We start from the raw sequence: 21,628 nt of genomic DNA on the forward strand, positions 1-21,628 counted from the left end.
GAGAGTCTTTGACTATGAAGTCTTACTCCTATATCTTGTTACTTATTTTTTTATAATGAACCACTTTCACACTTTTCTCATATCTTTGCAGAAAAACTATTCCTGACAATAGTCGGGGATGGTTAAAATAATGTATGATTCTCGTGAATAGTTGGAAGAATTCAAGTCATAAGAGACAATCACCAAAAAGAACACAACAAGTGATTTCTGCAGAAAATTGGAAGAACACACCAATGTATAATCTCTGAGGAATATCTGAAAAACAATACAACAATAGGTGTCCTCACCGATGGTTTAGAGTACACAAAACGTGTTGGTGTAAATAGGCAAAAGACACTCTCCAACTGAAGATGTCAACGAGCACTAGACTTATGAGACGTCACTTTAAGTTTGTCTAAATCTTTAAATTATTTTATATACCATATCCACAAGAACTACGCACACCTGATTCTCATCTCAATGAGATACGTAGGCAGCCCTTCTTGGGTTTGGTATTTCTTTTTCAAAATAATAATAATAATAATAATAAAAAAATTGTGTACATATTTTAAGAGTCATATCTTCTTGATTGGGACGAATACAGTTAGGAGCATGCGAAATATTCGGTATGATGAAAAATATTGACTTTGTGGTAAACCATAGTTTCTGTTGGTATCTTTCATTTGTACTTTTGTGATGCTTGAAAATTCTCTTGCAGGCATTCAAGGTAAGAATAAAATCAACATCATGGCTTCATGTGCATTGTGTGGTGAGCTTTAGACTAAAATTCAATTGCATCGCACTGTTGATCTAGAACTTGGCCTAAATATTTGTTGAAGCGAAATCCTGAGTTATGTTTGGTTTGAGAAATGATTGTAGGCTTTTTTTGACCCGATTGTGCCTTTCAAAGCATACCAAATAGCATTAATCCCTAGTTTTCCCACTTTGAGCCTAAAGTCTTTTCTTTGGACAACCACATCTTAGTCCTTTCCCTTTTGAGTGCTTGCATGCACTATCTCTCTCTTGGGCCAACCTCCTTGAGCACACTGAAAATGTGAAAATTATACAAGAAGATTCAACTTTGAAATTGCCAAAGACAAAAGACGTAAAGTCTCCAAAGTCAAGAAAGCAAAGACGACTTTCAAAAAAAAGAAAGAAAAAAAAACAACTCCTACAAGGTCGATGTAAGACAAAAAGGAAACTACTCCAACAAAAGAGCAGAAACCTCAAAAGCAAGGGGTGAAAAGAGAAAAACTCTAACAAATAAGGACTCAAAGAAGTCAAGACAAAAAGAAAGGGGTGAAAAGAGAAAAAGCTCTAAAATAAAGACTCAAAAAGAAGTCAAAATCTAAGAAGGAGATAACAAAGAGGATCGGGCGCCAAAAGGTGTATCAATCATCAAAAGCACAAATTCAGTATGACGCTCAAGGAGAGATTAAGTCACTTTTATCCCAAATAAATATCTCACCCGTCCCTAAGCCTACATTACAAGCCAATAAATAAGCCCTACATGATCTCATTCAAAATATTCTCACATTAGTGGAGACTTACATGCAGGCCAAGCATATGGTATCACAGTTGCATGCTTGAACTTTCTTGAGAGTGTGAGTGCACTTTGCAAAAAGTTCTCAAATCAAACATTTTAGATATATGCGAAATAAGACTTTCTTTATTGTGAGGGCACTTGAAACATGAGAATTGGTATAAACCTAAACTTTTGTTTGAAGTAGGATGAAAAAATCTTGTCGACACTTAAGTATGTTTGAGGTACTACTTGAAGCTATAAGAATTACCTCGAAGTTAATCTCAGTTATAAGAAAGGAAATGAGAAATATTTCTATGCAATCCTAACTGTTGGTACCAATTGTAGTCAAAATTTGACTATTTCTTTACATTCTCTAAAAATAATTGCATTTGTCCTTTGAAATTGGATGGTTTGCTCTAAATAATGTGACATTAGGCTAATACCATCGGGGTGAGATGCCTATTTTACTTCATTGAATCGTCCATATCAAACGGGTGGTATATCTCGTGCTTTTAAGCTGTAAATATTACAAGTAATACAGTTTTTCATATCATTATGCTCATATTGCACATGTGTCTACTGATTATCTTGTCTTAGATTTTACAGTATTCATCATCCACAGGATTGGAACTATATTTGACTTGATTCTTGCACCAATAGGATATGTAGGCGCCACAATGGCTCGGTTGTGTTCCCCGTAAGATTTTTATTTCTCCCTTACAATAAAAACTCGGACAGAATTTTTGAGAAGATCTCAAAAATTCACAAGAAGATACTATCTCCAGCAAGTCAAGATTGGAGATCATGTAAATATATGCAACTGGGATAGAATTTTTGAGAAGATCTCAAAATTTTTACAAGAATGTCAAAATCCTTTTTCAGTAGCCCGACATTTGTTAAGAGATCTAACTAGGATAAAATTTTTGAAGCATTCACTATTGCAGTGTATTTGATCAACAGATTGCCATTTTCTGTTAAGATCTCAAAAATTCCGTCAAGAATTATCAGAAATTCGAAGTCAACTTCAAGTGATCTCCAACATTGCTAGAATGGAGAGAACACAAATTCAAGATACGAGCCACCGAGGCCTCGTATAAACTTCTATCAAAGACATGAGTCCCAACGAAAACAAATTGTTCAAAAAAAAAGATAACATGTCAAATCATCCAAGAGGATGACATTTGCATTTTCATTTGCCAAGAGGGCCATTGCATATTTATTTGCCAAGAGGGCCATTGCATTTTCATTTGCCAAGAGGGCCATTGCATTTTCATTTGCCAAAAGGGCCATTACATATTTATTTGCCAAGAGGGCCATTACATATTTATTTGCCAAGAGTGCCATTGCATTTTCATTTGCCAAGATGACCATTGCATATTTATTTGCCAAGAGGGTCATTACATATTTATTTGCCAAGAGAGCCATTGCATATTTATTTGCCAAGAGGGCCATTGCATTTTCATTTGCCAAGAGGGCCATTGCATTTTCATTTTCCAAAGAGGGCCATTGCATATTTATTTGCCAAGAGGGACATTGCATTTTCATTTGCCAAAGAGGGCCATTGCATTTTTATTTGCCAAGAGGGTCATTACATATTTATTTGCCAAGAGGGCCATTGCATATTTATTTGCCAAGAGGCCATTGCATTTTAATTTGCCAAAAGGGCCATTGCATATTTATTTGCCAAGAGCGCCATTGCATTTTCATTTGCCAAGAGGGCCATTGCATTTTCATTTGCCAAGAGGGCCATTGCATATTCATTTGCCAAGAGGGCCATTACATATTTATTTGCCAAGAGGGCCATTGCATTTTCATTTTCCAAAGAGGGCCATTGCATATTTATTTGCCAAGAGGGACATTGCATTTTCATTTGCCAAAGAGGGCCATTGCATTTTCATTTGCCAAGAGGGTCATTACATATTTATTTGCCAAGAGGGCCATTGCATATTTATTTGCCAAGAGGCCATTGCATTTTAATTTGCCAAGAGGGCTATTGCATTTTAATTTGCCAAGAGGGCCACTGCATATTTATTTGCCAAGTGACCATTGCATTTTCATTTGCCAAGAGGCCATTGCATATTTATTTGCCAAGAGGGCCATTGCATTTTTATTTTCCAAGAGGGTCATTGCATATTTATTTGCCAAGAGGGCCATTGCATTTTCATTTGCCAAAGAGGGCCATTACATTTTCATTTGCCAAGAGGGCCATTGCATTTTCATTTGTCAAGAGGGCCATTGCATATTTATTTGCCAAGAGGGCTATTGCATTTTAATTTGCCAAGAGGGCTATTGCATTTTAATTTGCCAAGAGGGCCATTGCATATTCATTTGCCAAGAGGGCCATTGCATATTTATTTGCCAAGAGGGCCATTGCATATTTATTTGCCAAGAGGGCCATTGCATTTTTCTTTGCCAAGAGGGCCATTACATATTCATTTTCCAAGAGGGCCATTGCAGTTTAATTTGCCAAGAGGACCATTGCATTTTCATTTGCCAAGAGGGCCATTGCATATTTATTTTCCAAGAGGGCCATTGCATATTTATTTGTCAAGAGGGCCATTGCATTTTAATTTGCCAAGAGGGCCATTGCATTTTTATTTGCCAAGAGGGCCATTGCATTTTTATTTGCTAAGAGGGCCATTGCATTTTTATTTGCCAAGAGGGCCATTGCATTTTTATTTTCTAAGAGGGTCATTGCATTTTTATTTGCCAAGAGGGCCATTGCATATTCATTTGCCAAGAGGACCATTGCATATTTATTTTCCAAGAGGGCCATTGCATTTTTATTTGCCAAGAGGGCCATTGCATTTTCATTTGCCAAGAAGACCATTGCATATTTATTTGCCAAGAGGGCCATTGCATTTTAATTTGCCAAGAGGGCCATTGCATATTCATTTGCCAAGAGGACCATTGCATATTCATTTGCCAAGAGGGCCATTGCATATTTATTTGCCAAGAGGGCCATTGCATTTTTATTTGCCAAGAGGTCCATTGCATATTTATTTGCCAAGAGGGCCATTGCATATTTATTTGCCAAGAGGGCCATTACATATTTATTTTCCAAGAGGGCCATTTCATTTTTATTTGTCAAGAAGGCCATTGCATTTTCATTTGCCAAGAGGGCTATTGCATATTCATTTGTCAAGAGGGTCATTGCATATTTATTTGCCAAGAGGGCTATTGCATTTTAATATGCCAAGAGGGCCATTGCATTTTCATTTGTCTAAAGGGCCATTGCATTTTCATTTGCCAAGAGGGCCATTGCATTTTCATTTGCCAAGAGGGCCATTGCATTTTCATTTGTCAAGAGGGTCATTTTATTTTCATTACATTGCCAAGAGGGCCATTGCATATGATGCCGTATACAATGATATGATGCCGTATATGATGATATCATGCCGTATACGATGGTATGATGCAATCGTCTTATCGATGGACACACATTTATATCCTACCAATGGATCTTCATTCGTCCTACCGATGGACAGACAACTATTTTGCCAAAATATCCTACCGAATGATTACCTTTATTCGTCCTACCAATGGACATACATCATCCTACCGATGGATCACCTTCATTCTTTCTATCGATGGACATGCAACATCATCCTACTGAAGGATCACCTTTATTCGTCTTACCAATGGACATACATCATCCTACCGAAGGATCACCTTTATTCGTCCTACCAATGGACATACATCATCCTACCGATGGATCACCTTCATTCGTCCTGGACATGCAACATCATCCTACCAATGGATCACCATTCGTCCTATCGATGGACAACCATATCCTATCAATGGATCATCATTTGTCCTATTGATGGACCATATCCTACCAATGGATCTTCATTCGTCCTACCGATGGACAGATAGTTATTTTGCCAAAATATCCTACCGATAGATCACCTTTATTCGTCTTACCAATGGACATGCATATATCCTATCAATGGATTATCATCCTACCGATGGAGCAACATTATCCTATCGATGGACACATATTTATATCCTATCAATGGATCTTTATTCGTCCTACAGATGAACATGCATTTATTTTGCCAAATATCCTATCAATGGATCACCATTCTACCAATAGAGCAACATTATCCTACCCATGGATCAATGAAGATTTTTGACATGCAAAGAAGATGAAAGAAAGTGAGAACGACATCAAAGAGGATGCAACATAATGTGGAATCTTTTCTTAGCAGCGAACTGGGACACAGTCCGAAGAGGAATATCAAACTCATAGGACGCGAGCTGAGGAACGACTTCCACCACAGTAAACCACATTCCCATCGAAAGGTGTGTGGTTGTTTCAGGGTCCAGCCATAATTTCAAAATCCGTACCAACCCCTTTTCAGAAAAATAAAGATGGAGTCGGTCAAAATGGGATTTGTCAATTTTCTTTGTCGAGAATCTCTTTTATCGATCCTATCCAAAGAAAGGGACAACTGTTGACACCCAATTTTGACCCTCCACAAAGCAAATTAGCTATCGAGTTTCTTTGAATTTCAAATATTTTTTGAAATAATTAACTTTTATAAAAACAAAGATATTTTCATGTTATTCTTAACTATTTTTATTTTTTTTATATATAAATTTTAGTATAATATAAATATTTTTATAAACTATATCTTTGATTACTATTTATGTAGTTATTCAAAAATCATCTCAAAAAGATTTTATTTTTAAATAAATACAATGTTAGTTAGGTTAGTTTAATTATAGTTTGCATTTGTGAAAATTTTAGTTTTTTCTAAAAAAAAAAATTGAAGTTTTTGGAGCCTATATAAAGGCTCATATTCTTATTAAGAAGAGGAAAAAAGTGGGAGGTTCTTTAGCCACCCCAAAGTTAGAAATTTTCTTAACTTGACTGAGATTTTTGGATTCTTGTCCCCAGCCTAAAAAATGTGAAAATTTCTAGCTTTCAATCTATATTTTTCTTCAAGGAAAATAGGAGATTGAAGTCAAAATTTAGGCTACAAACAGTGTTCTTATAACGTCGAACTCACGAAGGTTCGAGTCTAAATTTTTAATCTTTTATTTTATTTTTTATAGATTAGAGTTCCATCAAGCTCTTGGGTGGTGGTGAAATTGTCTTCCGCTCATCATCTTCATCTTGTTGCCCAAAAAGAGGTAAAATCTTTCTCAGCTTTATTTTATTTAATTATTTTGATGTTTTATATTTAGTTGATTCGTAGTCTTATTTTTTTCTAGTTAGCATGTATTAAGAATAATTAGATTAATGATAGAAATTTTTTATAGTTAGCATGTATTAGAATTAATTAGCTATCATGTGTTAGGATTATTTCATGAAAGATCTTAGTTTTGTTCATCATTTTTCCAAATAGTTTTCTCTGACAATATAGATTTTTATGTTTTTAATTTCTTCTTTTAACATGATTTAGATAACAAAAAATATGCTTAAAGTTATTATTCAATTAGAATTTTCATGGCCTAATTGATTTAATTCTTTCTTTAAAATTTGAGCTAGTATAACGTATACATTAAATCCGTGTTTTTTAGTTACTTGAATATATTTCTTCTTTTCTTTCCTTTGTCCACATATATGCATGTTGTTAGTCACTTTTAGGATGCTCATCAATTTGATAACTTAAAATATCGTGATATGTTCCTTTGTTTAGCTTAAAATAATTAAATGCTCTGTAATTTTATTTTGGTGCATGTGATATAAATTTGAGTCCATCTTTGGACCCCATCGTTGCATATCATTGAGTTTTGAGTCTCTCATCATCTGTTTTGAATTACTGGAAAGTTTATAAATAGAAAAGAAGGTAATATTCATGATTTATATATTGATATTGGGCTGTATACACGGAATACAAGTGAAAAACAGTGTTTTATACACTGATATACAGTATATATACAATAATATACAACAGATACAGGGAACAAACATGTGGTATAGTGTGTGTATATAGTTTGATATACAGAAATAAAATTGTGTACACTGTATAAAGTATATATATTACGATGTACAATGTGTATACAGCTGCGATATATACAGTGGAATTGTGTTTAAGACCCAAAACACAGATGACCCAACAACTTAATACAGGCGTACAGAAACTAAGTGTCGGACAATATTTTCATGTGTTATTTATTATTTATTTATATTAATTTGGGTTGTAATAATTTATTTACTTATGTTATTTATGCTTGTTTAGCCAGACCCCACGTTGTGGGATTTCACTAGGTTGTTATTGTTGTATTATTTATGCTTGTTTAGATATTAATTTTAATTTATTTTAACTTAATTAGATTATCCTAAAAATAAATCAATTCATGTTAATTTACTCTTTAGATGATTTTCTACCTTTACTTAGGCATTTGGTAAACTTTTTTTTTTTTAAAATACATGCATGTTATATTCAATTTTTAAGTTGGATCATTTTTTCGAAAAACAAATAATTTTAAAATCTTCGTTTTCTTTTAAATTAATATTTTCAGAAGTTAGTCAAATTTTTTTTCAAATCGTTGGATAACCGCGCGTTAGCGGCCACGTTGAATGCTTAACATCTTCTCGAAGTGGAAATAAGAACCTCGTACCCTTTTCTCTAAATTTTTAAGACTTAAATCTGTTAGGGTCTTTTAAATTAAGTTTTCTTAATTTCTTTAAAAAATTAAGTGGCGACACCTCTATTCTAAAATTGATTTTTTCTTTACAAAGTTGAAATTAATTTTAAACTGTTTTTTCCGACATAACAAATACAAGTTATGATTAAGTTCTAAGTTGTAATTAGAAGCTCTAAATAAGTTCTAAATTTCTAACTTCTAATTAACTTCTATAATTACTTCTTAAATCTAATGTTTAACTTCAACAATACTTCAATTCAAACTAAAAAAATACCCAAATTTACAATCTAATTCAAAAAAACCCAATTCAACTAAAACCCAAAAATCTTCATTCACTAATTCACAATTAAATATACAAACTAACAATGTTAGTAACTTTATGACTTCAAAAACACTTCAACTCCAATTCAAAAAAAATCAAATCACAAACTAATTCAAAATACCCAATTCAAAGTAAAACCCTTAAATCAAAGCTATAGCTTTTTATTCACTAATTCACAATCAATGTTACAAATTAACTATGTTAACAACATATATTCAACAACATAAATGAAATAAACTAACTAACAATTCAAAATTTTCTCAATTTACAAAAAACAAAACCCTAACTAAGTTTAACAAGGAGAGAAAAAGAGAAGAGAGAGAGGGTCGGACGGAGTACCTGAGAGAGAGGGAGGGACACCGGCGGCGGAGGTGGAATGAGCGTTGGGGTCGGGGTTTAGGGGAGGGGATCGAAGAGAGAGAGAGAGAGAGAGAGAGTTAAGAGAGTATAAAAAATAAAAAAATGAGAGAACCTGTGGTTGATATTTAGTACGGGGCGACGGACAGCGTCGCAAAGTCCGTCGCTCCATTTAAAAAAAATTGACCAGAAAAGCGACGGAATAAGCGACGCCGTCCTTCGCTATTTTAAAAAAAAATTTAAAAATTATAAATAATAAAATAAAATTTTATAAAAAAAATATTATAAATTGAAATTAAAAATAAGCGAAGGACTCCGCTTATTTTAAATTAAAAATAATTTTTTTTATTGAAAGCGACGGACGACGTCGCCGTTTATATTAAATAATTAATTATTAATGAAAAATATTTTTGACGCAAAAATCCGCCAAAAAAAGCGACAGACTTAGAGTCACCATCCCTCACTTTTTAAAACAAAAAATAAAAAATAAAAAAATAAAAATATAATCGACGGACGATGTCCCTTTGTCCGTCGCTTTTTACCATCGACGCAGTCCGTCGCTTTTCTTTCCGTCGTTTTTTCGTCATTTTTTTAGTAGTGACTAACTGTGTCGAAAGACTAATCGACATACTTTATATACTCACAATACATACAAGGAATTAATTAAAGTCTAATTCCGTGTAACATCTGTAGTTATCATAGTTATTACGTCTGTGTTATCACATTCAAACCCATTGATCAATTAAAGGTAATACTTTGATCAAATTTATCATTATCATTTTCAGGATCCATTACCTTCTCAACCAATTTTCAAACCACTTATCGATATTATATTCTAACACTCATTATTAGTCCATTCCTCTTGTTCACCTAGCACATTATGATTCACTATCTATGTAGCTCTCCAAGGGTCCACCCCAAATCAACAGATCGTGGCTACTAGACAACTCTTTGCACTCGTAATAAATAACAAGTAATAAAATTAACACATTACGAACATACCATATACGCACAATATCAACTCTATCCGTTCACACGGTCCCTTTCACCCTTGCTATAATTTTTTTCCGATTATTTATGAACAATTATCACGCTATCACGCTATCTTAATCACTTAGTTTACATTAAATAATTAGAGGTTTCTTCATATTTAACATCATATGCATGACTCTATACACCCACAGTGTTCGTACTGCGTTATTCTAATCATCAACCATCCGACCACCATGTCCGAAGGCTAATCATGTTGTTTTCATCAATTCTATAATGTACAATGCTTCACTAATCAAGTTTATATTATAAGTAAATGTCACGATCAAGCCTAGGGCCTAGACGTAACAAGACGATTGGAAACTCGAAGGATCCCAATCAAGCCATCTTAGCATACATTGCATAGATAAGGTAAAGGAACATGATAAGATAAGCGGAAGAATCAAAACAACAAGAAGTCAAAGGAGAAAGTAAACTCAACTCAATGTCCGAAATGGACTATACCCCTTTAATCGTCTAAACATGCCTCTAAGTCTATACTTGATGGAGGCATAGGACAAGCTCCTAGTTCACCCGAATCATAATAGAAAGTCAAAGTAATCAACATAAAAGAAGGTCCCGTCCTCAATAAATGAGGACTCACCAATGACAACTTGAGAGTGCTAAGTCAACTGTAGCCATGAGTAGGACGAACGTTGTCATCGGCCCCTACATTATGAGACAATGTAGGCAAAATATGTGTTAGTACATAGAAGGTACTAAGAATGGGAGTTATGCATGAACAAGTAATAGGACATGAGCAATATGGCATAAGATGCATAACCAATCATAATGAACATGTATAAAGCTTAAAGCATTTGAAAGCATATGAAACTTATGGTCAATGCATCATAAAACTTCATAGTAAATCTCATATCTTTGCGTACAACTTGTGTGGGATAATACCTTTAACCGACATCTTAAGACCATGTAAGCTATAACATGAAATCTGATGTAACTTCCACATCGAGAAGAGAGAAGCTACTTGCCAAGGTAGACTCAGTGAGAACAACTTTAACTTTGTGAACTATATGTGGATCCACTAGCTAAACCATAAAGGCAACCTACGGGGACAACGTAGTTTGGAATTTTAGGTTGTTACTAGGATTTCCTTGGGTAACTAACTATATTACCGGACCGAACCCCACCTACAAGTCCTCTGGGTGCTTAGTTAATATCCCAACGGAATTCATTAAAAACATAGGAACATCATCATTAACTTCATCATGAAAATAATCATTAGAGAAGCTCATTAACTTTAGTGATTCATAGGAATCCATAAATTTCGGTGAGAATTATCCCTATCACCATCTTAAATTATCATTTGTGTGATTGGTCCTTATCACACCATAATAACTTTCTTGGATCATCACTGACCATCATTATAGCTTTCCTCATTAAATCATGAATCTCAACTTCATTCATAAAAGCTTTTCTTTGAAAATCATAGAACATCATAATCAAAATTCATGTAACTCATCTTTGAACTTCATAATCATGATTGAAATAGCTTAATTCATGGACATTCATAATTCAATTTAAAACCATACAATTAATGTAGAATCATGCTCATAACGATCATTGATAGCAACTAAATCGTAGTTGAAACAGTCCAATGCAATTCATCAAAATTAGGGTATGAAAGTAATTGAAATTCAAGAGATCTTGAGGAAACCTTGGGAATTTATGGGTAAAAGAAATCCATAGATCAATCCCCACATACCTTGATGAAATCAACTTAGAATTAAAGAGGAACTTCAATGAACTTGAAACCCTAGCATGAAATTGTAGGAGAACCTTGAGAGGATTGGCTTAGTCTTGCCTTAGGAAAATTTTGAAGAATGATTTAGAATAGGAGGAGAATTTGAAGGGATGGGTGTTTATAGGCTTGAACTTGGCCATAGTAGTGTCTAGGTTCATTGAATCAAACTTGAGAAAAGACAACATTACCCTTCATTAAAAATTAAATTTGGACCTACAAGTTAGGTTCTACGACTCGTAATGAGTCCTACAACTCGTCATTACAAATCATCCTGTAGGTATGAGAAGATCTTGATTTCAGGGTCTCTGATCTTTTCCTACAAGTCGTGATTACGACTCCTCAAAGTCTCTACAGGTCGTGGATCCATTCGTCCTGCAAGTCTTGAAAACCTGCAAAATATTGGTCCCTGAAGTTTTGTTATGACTTCACATTACGACTCATCCTGCTGAGTTGTTGGGTCACTTCTGGGACTTCCTCATTTCAGACTCAGAGGTCGACTTTATGACTCGTTCCCACGAGTTCTAGGAAGGATTACGAATCGTAGAGTGGGTCGTAGTCTTGAGGATAGTCAACTTTTCTTGAGTTTTCCTTTTTGATCCAACTTTTCGACTTTTGAATCTTACAGTAAATCATATCCTACCTCGACGCCAAGCTGCTACCCTAGCACCCATGCAACTCTGATTTTGCCCACGAACTAGATTTCTGACGGAAAGTCTAGAAAAAGGATCGGAGTTGTTTCTTGGCGAGTTTTTTCTCTCCACCTTTCTTGAGCTCTTTTTTTAACATTTGACTTAGAGCCTTTTTTAGAAGACAACCCTCTTTACATTAGGGGTAAAACTAAAAAAGACAATTTAATTTCAAATTTTGCCTTGCGTGCCCTTGCTGTAGTGAATCCATTGTGATGGTATATCATGCGCTACAATGGACTCTGTAGACCAATCCACATCAATTGCGGATTTAAGTAGGATCAAAATGGAACTTGCACCTAGAGTTTTTAATTTTTTCTGACTACATCACAAAATTTCTACTCACAAACGGACGGGTCCTTACAATTTACGTCAACAATTTTGACATGGCCCAATGTAGAAAATAACAAATCAAAAGCTGAAAAAGAAAAAGTAGAATGCCATTTCTAGAAAGCTCAGTCCTCATCTCCTCTGTCGGAGTGGGCACCATCGGGATCTCTAATCAACGACTTCAGTTCAAGCTTCGACCTCCCTTTAATGACATAGCTAGAGAAGTTCTTTCATGGAGTTCAAAGCTCGAATCGGCAAACTTAAACACCAATTTGTACCTTCATATCTCATCTCAAAACTTGTATATCTATTTCCTCTCGATCTTACTATATTCATACTATAGACATATTTTTATTTTTTATTTTTTTGAACTAACCATGCACTTTAGAATTAGTTTTCAAATAAATTCATTCTATTTGGCTCTTGGACATCATTTGTTGATGTTTCCTGTATCGTTTATCTGTAATTAATTCTAGAAATAAACTTCGCACTTTGTAAATTTGGATATTCTCCTAATGTGCATCTTCTAATAGAATGAACCTCCGAAGAGACTAGTATCACACATTTAGATAGAAATTTATTAGAAAAGCTATCAATATTTATCAATTGTATTGTTATTCCTTGTAATTATTGAACTGTCGCATGTGTTTACTTAACTGATATTTGAATGACCTGTAATAATGTTATGTTGTACCTCTGCCCCTTAGTTGTAGTCAACTTGTAGCCTCAATCTGGATCTCCGTATTTGCATGTAGTATGTCTTAGCTTATTTGTGGCATCGCTTGTTTGTTCATATTGAGTTATCTTCTTTCTTGTGTTGGTAATTCCTAAAGGAATAGAATTGGATCGTGCTTGAAAGATTAAAAGTCAAGTTAGCTAAAACATATGCCAGTGCATTGTCTTTCCTAAGGATATGAGCAAAATGCAGTCGCCCTTTATTCTTTCAGAATTTGATCCATGTTACTTCCATACACAAACACTATGGCAAACAACGTGAGTTTAAAACATTCAAGCTCGCGTAACAACTTTTCTGTTCTCGGGGATTTCATTATCATTATTGTAAAAAAATTGAGTATATTTCGCCAAATTACTTTTGTAACAATCCTTATGATCATTTGTGATTTTTGTTTCTTTTTACCTGTTTGAACCTCCTCATATATTTTTTTTAGCTATTTATAACTTACGGGGATGACTGACACAATACCCAATGTGATCGAACGCGCTTTAGAGACGATATTTAATTTGAAAAATTTGGAACTTGAAAATTTGTCCAAAGTCAATATTTTGGATTGATGAAGCTGGATTTGAGTCTTGATGATTCTACTAGGATGAAAGAATGGTTTTTGACTTAATTGGAAGATTTGCATGGACCCCAAGGCGTTCAGGAGTTTGGATCATTGAGTTAATTTTAGCTTTTGAAAAGTTCAGGATTGATCATGGTCAACCTTTGATCGAAATGACCTCGAATCATTAGATTAATAATTCCAATATGCTTGAAATGTGTTTTATGATCGATTTACACTATTGATTAATCTTCAGAAGATTTCGAGTGAATTTCGATGTTCGAATCCAAATTTGGAAATGTTTATGATATATGGTGGCAAACATCCTTCTTCATGTTTGCGAAGAAGAATTTCCAATCGGATTCGGGGTCAGGGCGTTCATCACATTTGCGGGGAGGGGCATTATGCTCGTGATGGTTCTGGTCAGGTTTATCAGTTGCGTTCACGAGAGTCCATCGCATTCGGGATGAATGAATGATACATGGATATATTAAAATTTTTAATTCAGAGTTAAACTTCTTATTTTGATTTTGAGAGTTTAAGACCTCAATTTCAGAAGATTTTTAAGAGATTACGAGAGTTCATCGTGGGGGTAAGAATCTCAGTCTATATTTGGTATTATCATTCATTTCGTGATTTAATCCATATTTGAGTGTTGAAATTGAGATTTTTATACCTATAGTTGTGAAATAGTATTTTGATAATTTGGGGGTCAATTTGAACTTGCACATTTTTCAATAAAATTTCATATTTAAGATCCTTGTGTTATGAATAAATTTCTTCTGAAGTATGATTCTAGTTTTGACCTCGGGGGCTCGAAGTTGATTTTTTAACTTGATTTTCGAACTAAAATTTCATATATCAAAAAGGTGTTGATTGACTCGTATATTCATGTAGAGTATGATTTTGATAGGTAGAGAGATTTTCGAGGTGATTCAAAAGGGAAAGGTGACTGTGTGAAGGTTCATGTCACGTTTGTTTAGCTTTCGAGGTGGATTATAACTTATTCTCTTAGACTATGCTTGAGAGATGATTTCTTATATGAAGTATGTTATCAGTTGGGTGTATGGTGATTCCGATATTGAGAAGAATGACTATATGTGTAATCTAGATTGGTACCTAGCGGATATACTATATATGACTTGAATTGATTATTTGTTGTTGCATCACTCTGTATCATGCGTTATATACACTAAACCTTAATAATTTAGTGGCCTAAGTGCATTGTAGTGAAAACAATCTGCTTATTTAAAGAGATCCACATATTCCTGTGGCATTTCAACTCCCTTTATTATCATGATCTTGCACATACATTCATTTTTCGTAGATTACAGATATCATACGATGATCATAACAAAGTGATGGGAACCCAAAAGAAACATACAGGGAAATTATACTGTGATGATGCATGGGTCATTACCAAACGTGTTCGAGGTCATTACCGAAGAGTATATGCCAAGTTTGTGTGTAAAGGACCTAATTGTGGCCACATTTTACAAGTTATATGTTTTGGGTGAAATTTAAAAATCGAGAGGATATTCACTTTTCAAAAAGGTGGTGAAATTTATCTAGAAACTACACATCCTGATGTAGGATAGTATTTAATTTTATTATGAATACTTGTGTTTTTGAAGTGTCGCCCCAACCTTACTAAATGAGTCAACACCAGTACAAGGAAGTTGTATTCAATCCTTTGGGCACCATTATTGTTATGTTTTCAAATTTAGGAGTTCATAGAGTTGACAACACAAACTAAACACCTTCTTTTTTTCAAGAATCATATATTTTGATGAGTCCCATTTCTGTTATCAATCAATGGTTGTTAGACATTTATCTTTTTTGTTGAGTAAATGTCTGTCCCGTGTCTTTATATCCTTAAGTATTTTTTTAGACGCTCATAATATATGTCTAGCTTTATACAAAGGGATTCGACATCCTTTGTCTACTCATGTTTAATTTATGACTGTTACGTCTTCAGACTAAAGTTTTTGGGCATGTAACCATACCTATAACTTATAGTTCATGATTATGTTATGTGAGTTATATGTGCATGTTTTATAGTTGTGAATGTATTCTTCAAACAATTATGTTACATATTATGATGGATGGAGAGATCTATCTATCTTTGGTGCACGTTTAAAATTTTGGATATTGATGACGTGCTTGCTCTAGCATTGAAGCACGACAACATGCTTGAGAAATCAGAACGTTGAATCTAAAGTGTTTGTGGGGTAAAATAGAACATTTTCATTTTTCATTCCCAAATGGAGAGACCACTCCTTAGATTTTACACAAAAAAGTAGATTACACAAATTTTTCCATCAGGCAACAATTGACAACATTAGTGCATTGTTTTACAGCAACCGACACTTAGAAATTTTAACATTGCAACAAGTCAAAAATTAAAATTACAAATTTAAAGATACAGCTTCGTTGTTTTGGGTGTTAATGCCCTTGGAATATTGGTGCCTTCTTCTCAATGTTATCATCAACAATAGTTGATCTTTCTTTGATGTCCACAACTGGTAATTCTTGGTCTTTGCTAGTGATTTCATTGCTTTTTCCCTCCTTACTCTTGCCCCACACCACTGCGTATAGTCCCATGACTATGATAATTGCTCCAATTAAACTGAAATTGTTGTCAAAAGAATTATTAGATTAATCAAAATGAATGACAAATTATGTCAAAATCACTAGTGACAAGAGCCTTTAAGCATGTTGATAAAAAGATACTAAATGATATCTAACTTTATATATAGTCATTAATTAATAATGAGAAAGAAAGATTATTATACCTTCCAAGGTGGACTGACTCAGCCAAGATAATAGCAGCAAGAACTGAAGTGATGACCATACTCAATGGGCTAAAGGCTGTCACAAATACTGGCCCTTTTACTTTATTAACCACACTTTGCACATAATATGCAATTCCTGAGCATACAATACCCTAAACCAAACACACAAATTATATAATATTAGAATCTTAAATTGTACCACAAATTAATTAAATCACACTTGTTATATTAATTAATTAATAGTAAATAAAGAAAAACATACAGAATAAGCAGCAGCAAGGAGCCTAGAGTCAAAGCCAATAACCCAAGCATTCCAATCACGTTCCATTATAAGTGCAACAATTCCACCTTCTACTACTCCCATTACACATACCCATGCTGCTAGAGATAGCTCTGCTGGGTACTCCTTCAGTGTCATCGACTATATATACATAAAAAAATATATTTAAATGAGTAAAATAAATTCTTTTTAATTAATTTACTTAAATATTCTGAATAATAGACTTACTTGAACAATAAAGAAACCGGACCATCCAACAATGCAAGAGATGAGCTGAATGGTTCCGGAGACCCAGTTCACAGGGTTCGCGGCTGTGGCTTCGTGGTGGGCACCACCGTGACCGTGTGGGACCAGGTTGAACATTGGCCCTTTGTAAAGAGTCATCACCATTGCTCCAGCCACTGTTATTGTTGTTCCTATCACCTTTGCCATACTTGATTTCTTCTTCAGGTTTACTTTCTCAATTCTACTCATAAGAAAAAAAAAATTAATAAATTTCATGACTTCCCTATTCACTAACAAAAATTTGAATTAACTATGAATTTCGTCGCTAAATTGCGAATATTTCAATAATTAATTGCTATAAATGATCATCGAAATATTTTATTGTTTAGCTGATAAATTCCTGATTTTTAATCAGTGGTTTTGTTTGTATTTTATTTTCTATAGTACTAATGCTATAGTTCTTTTCCTTTTTGACATTATTTTGTTCTATAGTAGCACAATCTCAAATAGTAATAGGTATAATGTGCCAATAATCATACAACATAACTACATAAGCAACCACTAACTTTTTTGAGATCATTGCTTTCCAAGTGGGAAGCAACAACTTTGATTATGTGAGGTCGTGCTTTTTATAACTTATTACTTGTACAATGAACTACCATATTATTTTATTTCTTCTTTTTTTATGGTATTCTTGATTCTAATGGAGATTCTCAATAATTAAGAGATTAATTTAATATTATTGATACATATTTACATTAATTAGGATAAAGAAATAAAGAATACCTGAAAATTACAGCCAGAATAAAGGTTACTGCTGGGAGAAGATTCACAAAGGCAGATGCATAGGTTGCAGTTGTGTTCTTAAGTCCCAAATAGTACAAGTTCTGATCAATCACTGGCCTGAAATTCCATTTATTTTAAATTTTTATTTACAAGTATAATTAGTACTATATGTAATCAACATAATTAAAAAAAAAGTTCAAAAATTATTCCGTGAAACAATATCTCTCTGGAATCATTTTATTTATGCTTTAATAATAGTATAGATGCCATATACATATATTCTTGATCAATGTCTCGATTCCTCAAATAGAATATATAACACTGTACTAGCCTATATTGTTGTTATTTTTGTCTCTAGTACTTAAACTTTCCAGATAAATTAAACATATAGGCCTAATGAATTAATTTGATTCTTAGCTAATTCAGAATGATTAGGAATTATTCGACGTTCTTTAATGAAGTTATTTGTCTTGTTTAACCTTAAAGAATAATATGATTAGTGATTACTCTATCACCAAAATATGTTTTACGTGCTAAATTTAACAAAAAAAAAAGCGTACCATAAAAACAACCGACTTTTAATTTATTCCGTTCAGTGTGATAATAAATTTCAGTGCATCTTTTCTATTGGCGTAAAGATTTAACTAGAAAACAAGGGAAACAACTATATGTATATTATAGAGGGGGGGGGGGTAGGGTAGGATAGGGATATAAGCTACGGTTTAGGGTGATGTAAAGCTATAAAAGTTGTAGAATTTATAGTATTATCCTTTAACAAACGTTCTTTAATATTGGTAAAACGTTTTAAGGTTTTCAGAATAAACAATCTTGCAAGAAAAGTTGGACAATTTTAATATTTTATACTATGTTTCTACACTCAAGTTTCTGCATGATCATTAAATGAAGGCTAAAAGAGAAAGGATAAAAAACTATTACTCACTCCGTCCCATTTTAGTTGTCATGATTTTTTTTTTCAAATCAAATTATATGAACTTTTACTAACATTTTAAGATATATTTTTTATCATATTGATTTAAAAAAATTGTAACTTATAGTACTCTTCGTATAGTTTTTGAATATATAATTTTTTACTTTATAATATTGAGTTAAAGTAATATAATTTAACTTTAAAAATTAGTCAAACTGACTTTCAGAAAATGCAACATGACAATTAAAATGGGACGGAGGAAGTAAATGAAGAAAAAGAGACATCAGAATCTCATGCATTTGCATGACTGAATACACAATTAAATTTCATGAAAGTAAATCACTAAAAAATATTTAGAATAAGCACATACTCTAGAAAACCAAGAGCCAATATCTTAATAAAGACTCTGAGTGTCATCTTTGGCCTTATTTTCCTGCAGACAAAAAACAAAGTAAGAAGTTTTGTGTCAAAATTTACGACAAGTTCTCAAATTTGGGACGTTAGAGATTAAAATGCACTCTCTTTAATTTGACATGTTAAAAATTTTCATCAGAAACATTCAATATGGTATGAGAACATGCAAATGCCCTGAGTACATAGCTTAAAACTTTAAATGAAATGATCACATAGTTCTAACACCGAATGTAAATGAGAAATATGGCCGTGATTCAAGCAAGTACAAGAAACACAGACCTTTTCTTGATTGCAACTATCTATCTATCTATATATATATATAATTCTACGTACATACTATGGATGTAACGGACAAATGGAAAAAAAGATAAATAGATACATAGATAGATAGATAGGGAGACCTTTCAAGAACGATGGCAAAGGGTGCAACAGCAATGGTGGCAAATGCATGTCTATAAACAACAAGAATCCAATGACTCATTCCCCTTTTGAAGCACATCATGGTCACAATATACATCCCTGCATACCCAAACTGCAAGGATACCATAGCCAAATAAGGCTTCACCTTGTTGAGGAAGGAGCTCAATTCACCAGCCATCTCTTCTTTCTACACTCAAACAAGGGGTTTTAGGATGGGGTATGCAAGTATAGGAAGTGTGCCCCTTTATATACACGAAGCAAAAGGGAAAAAGCTTAACCAATAATACTAATAATAATAATAATTATTATTATTATAAGAGTTTTAAATTAGAAATGGAAAACCAAAAAATAGTCTAGCTTATTCATTGTTGCACTAACTCATGTTTCACCCTAGTAGATTCCCCTTATCCATTTAAAACAAATTATGTTATGTACATGCAATGTAGTATCCATTCTTCAAGCAACAAGAATCTTTGCTGTCAAATTAATAATTAGAGAGAGATGAAAGAGGGTTTTCTTTTTCTTTACGTAAATTCTTTTCTTGGAAAAAGAAAAAAAATACTACTTTTATTTTCCCCTTTTGTCCTTGTATTTTGTGAAGGTGGAGTTTGAACCATTGACCACCAAATACTGCTAGGGTTTAGTGGGAGATGATGTAGGTATAAAAGATATGTGGTCTTTGGAGAAGTGGGTAATGAGTGGACACTTTTCTTGAAAATGTTTCGGCTGATTATGTTGTAGTTGATTAATATTGCCTCCCCCATCTTCAATATCTAACTTAAAGGAGGAGATCATCAAAAACTAGCTACTATAGAAGACTACAACTAGTACTAGTGACATATTTTTTTAATGAATGATTGTACACTTGTATTAATTCCATGTATATATTATTTTACCAAAGCAAGTTTATTGATGTTTAAGTGGTTCTTTGCTTTAGATTTATGATAGCTTATTCATCTTACTTTGTATCATAAAGTACAAGAAAGGACAATACAAGTTTCTTTCTTTCAAAGTTGCGACGTATTTATATTAAATATGTCCAAATTATACTACAAAAAAAACTAGGAAAAAGAAAAACCAAACATCAATTTGTTTTTTTCTTCTTTTCAAATTCTAAGAAAAAGAAAAAGAAAAAGAAAAAGAAAAACCAAACATCAAGTTGTTTTTTTCTTCTTTTCAAATTCTAAGTCACAAATTTATTAACACTTTCTTGAAGGTACACTTTGAAGAAGGGGGGAATAGCCTGATCTTATACAATGTAAGAGTGGCTCGAATACGAGAGCATTTGATATTCTCTTCTTGACTCAGAAAGCTAGTAGTTGTAATGTTTTGTTCAATCGTTTTGAGATTTAGAACCCCTTTCTTCTATGTGAGACTTTTCGTAGGTTTGTTTGATGTATATTTCTTGCGAGTATGGGTGATACGGGTTCTGAGGTGCTTAGATGCATTTGAGAACGCTTGAATCTAAACTAGAACTGTGAAAATAAGAGTTAATTAAAGTCAATATTTTGGGTTAACAAATTCGAAAAGTCAATATTTTGGGTTAACAAATTCGAAAAGTCAATATTTTTTGGGTTAACAAATTCGAATTTGTGATTTGAAGATTCCTATAGGTTTTAAAGATGATTTAGGACAAATGGTTCTGGTTGAGACATGAGGGGTTTGGGTGAGTTTCGAAGTCATAAATCAAATCTATCTATTGTAATTTTATTTTTGTTGGTGCAGTTGCAATTGCGACCCCGAAGTTGTATTTGCAAGCTATGTGTTTTTGGGAGGGATATGCAATTTGGGAAGCTTTGCTTTTGCAAAGATCTAGTTAAGAAATGGAGTTCCTTTTGTGAAGATGGCGCCGCATTTGTGTCCATAGCAATTGCTAGGCAGGGATTACTTTTGTGAAGAACCCTATA

At 33.4% G+C, this 21,628-nt stretch overlaps 1 protein-coding gene across 1 annotated transcript; it reads right to left on the reverse strand.

Moving 5' to 3' along the window:
• Positions 1–16,096: 16,096 nt before the first annotated feature.
• LOC129904087 (WAT1-related protein At4g08300-like) lies at positions 16,097–20,084 on the reverse strand. Its single transcript, XM_055979617.1, has 7 exons — positions 19,703–20,084; positions 19,258–19,320; positions 17,960–18,076; positions 17,177–17,414; positions 16,931–17,089; positions 16,669–16,820; positions 16,097–16,502 (listed from the first exon to the last, which is right to left on the reverse strand). The coding sequence occupies exons 1-7, from the start codon at positions 19,897–19,899 to the stop codon at positions 16,319–16,321; spliced, it is 1,110 nt and encodes a 369-aa protein (XP_055835592.1). The 5' UTR covers positions 19,900–20,084; the 3' UTR covers positions 16,097–16,318.
• Between the last annotated feature and the right edge of the window lie 1,544 nt (positions 20,085–21,628).

This window comes from Solanum dulcamara, chromosome 9 (genome assembly GCF_947179165.1).
Source record: "Solanum dulcamara chromosome 9, daSolDulc1.2, whole genome shotgun sequence".
NCBI lineage: Eukaryota > Viridiplantae > Streptophyta > Magnoliopsida > Solanales > Solanaceae > Solanum > Solanum dulcamara.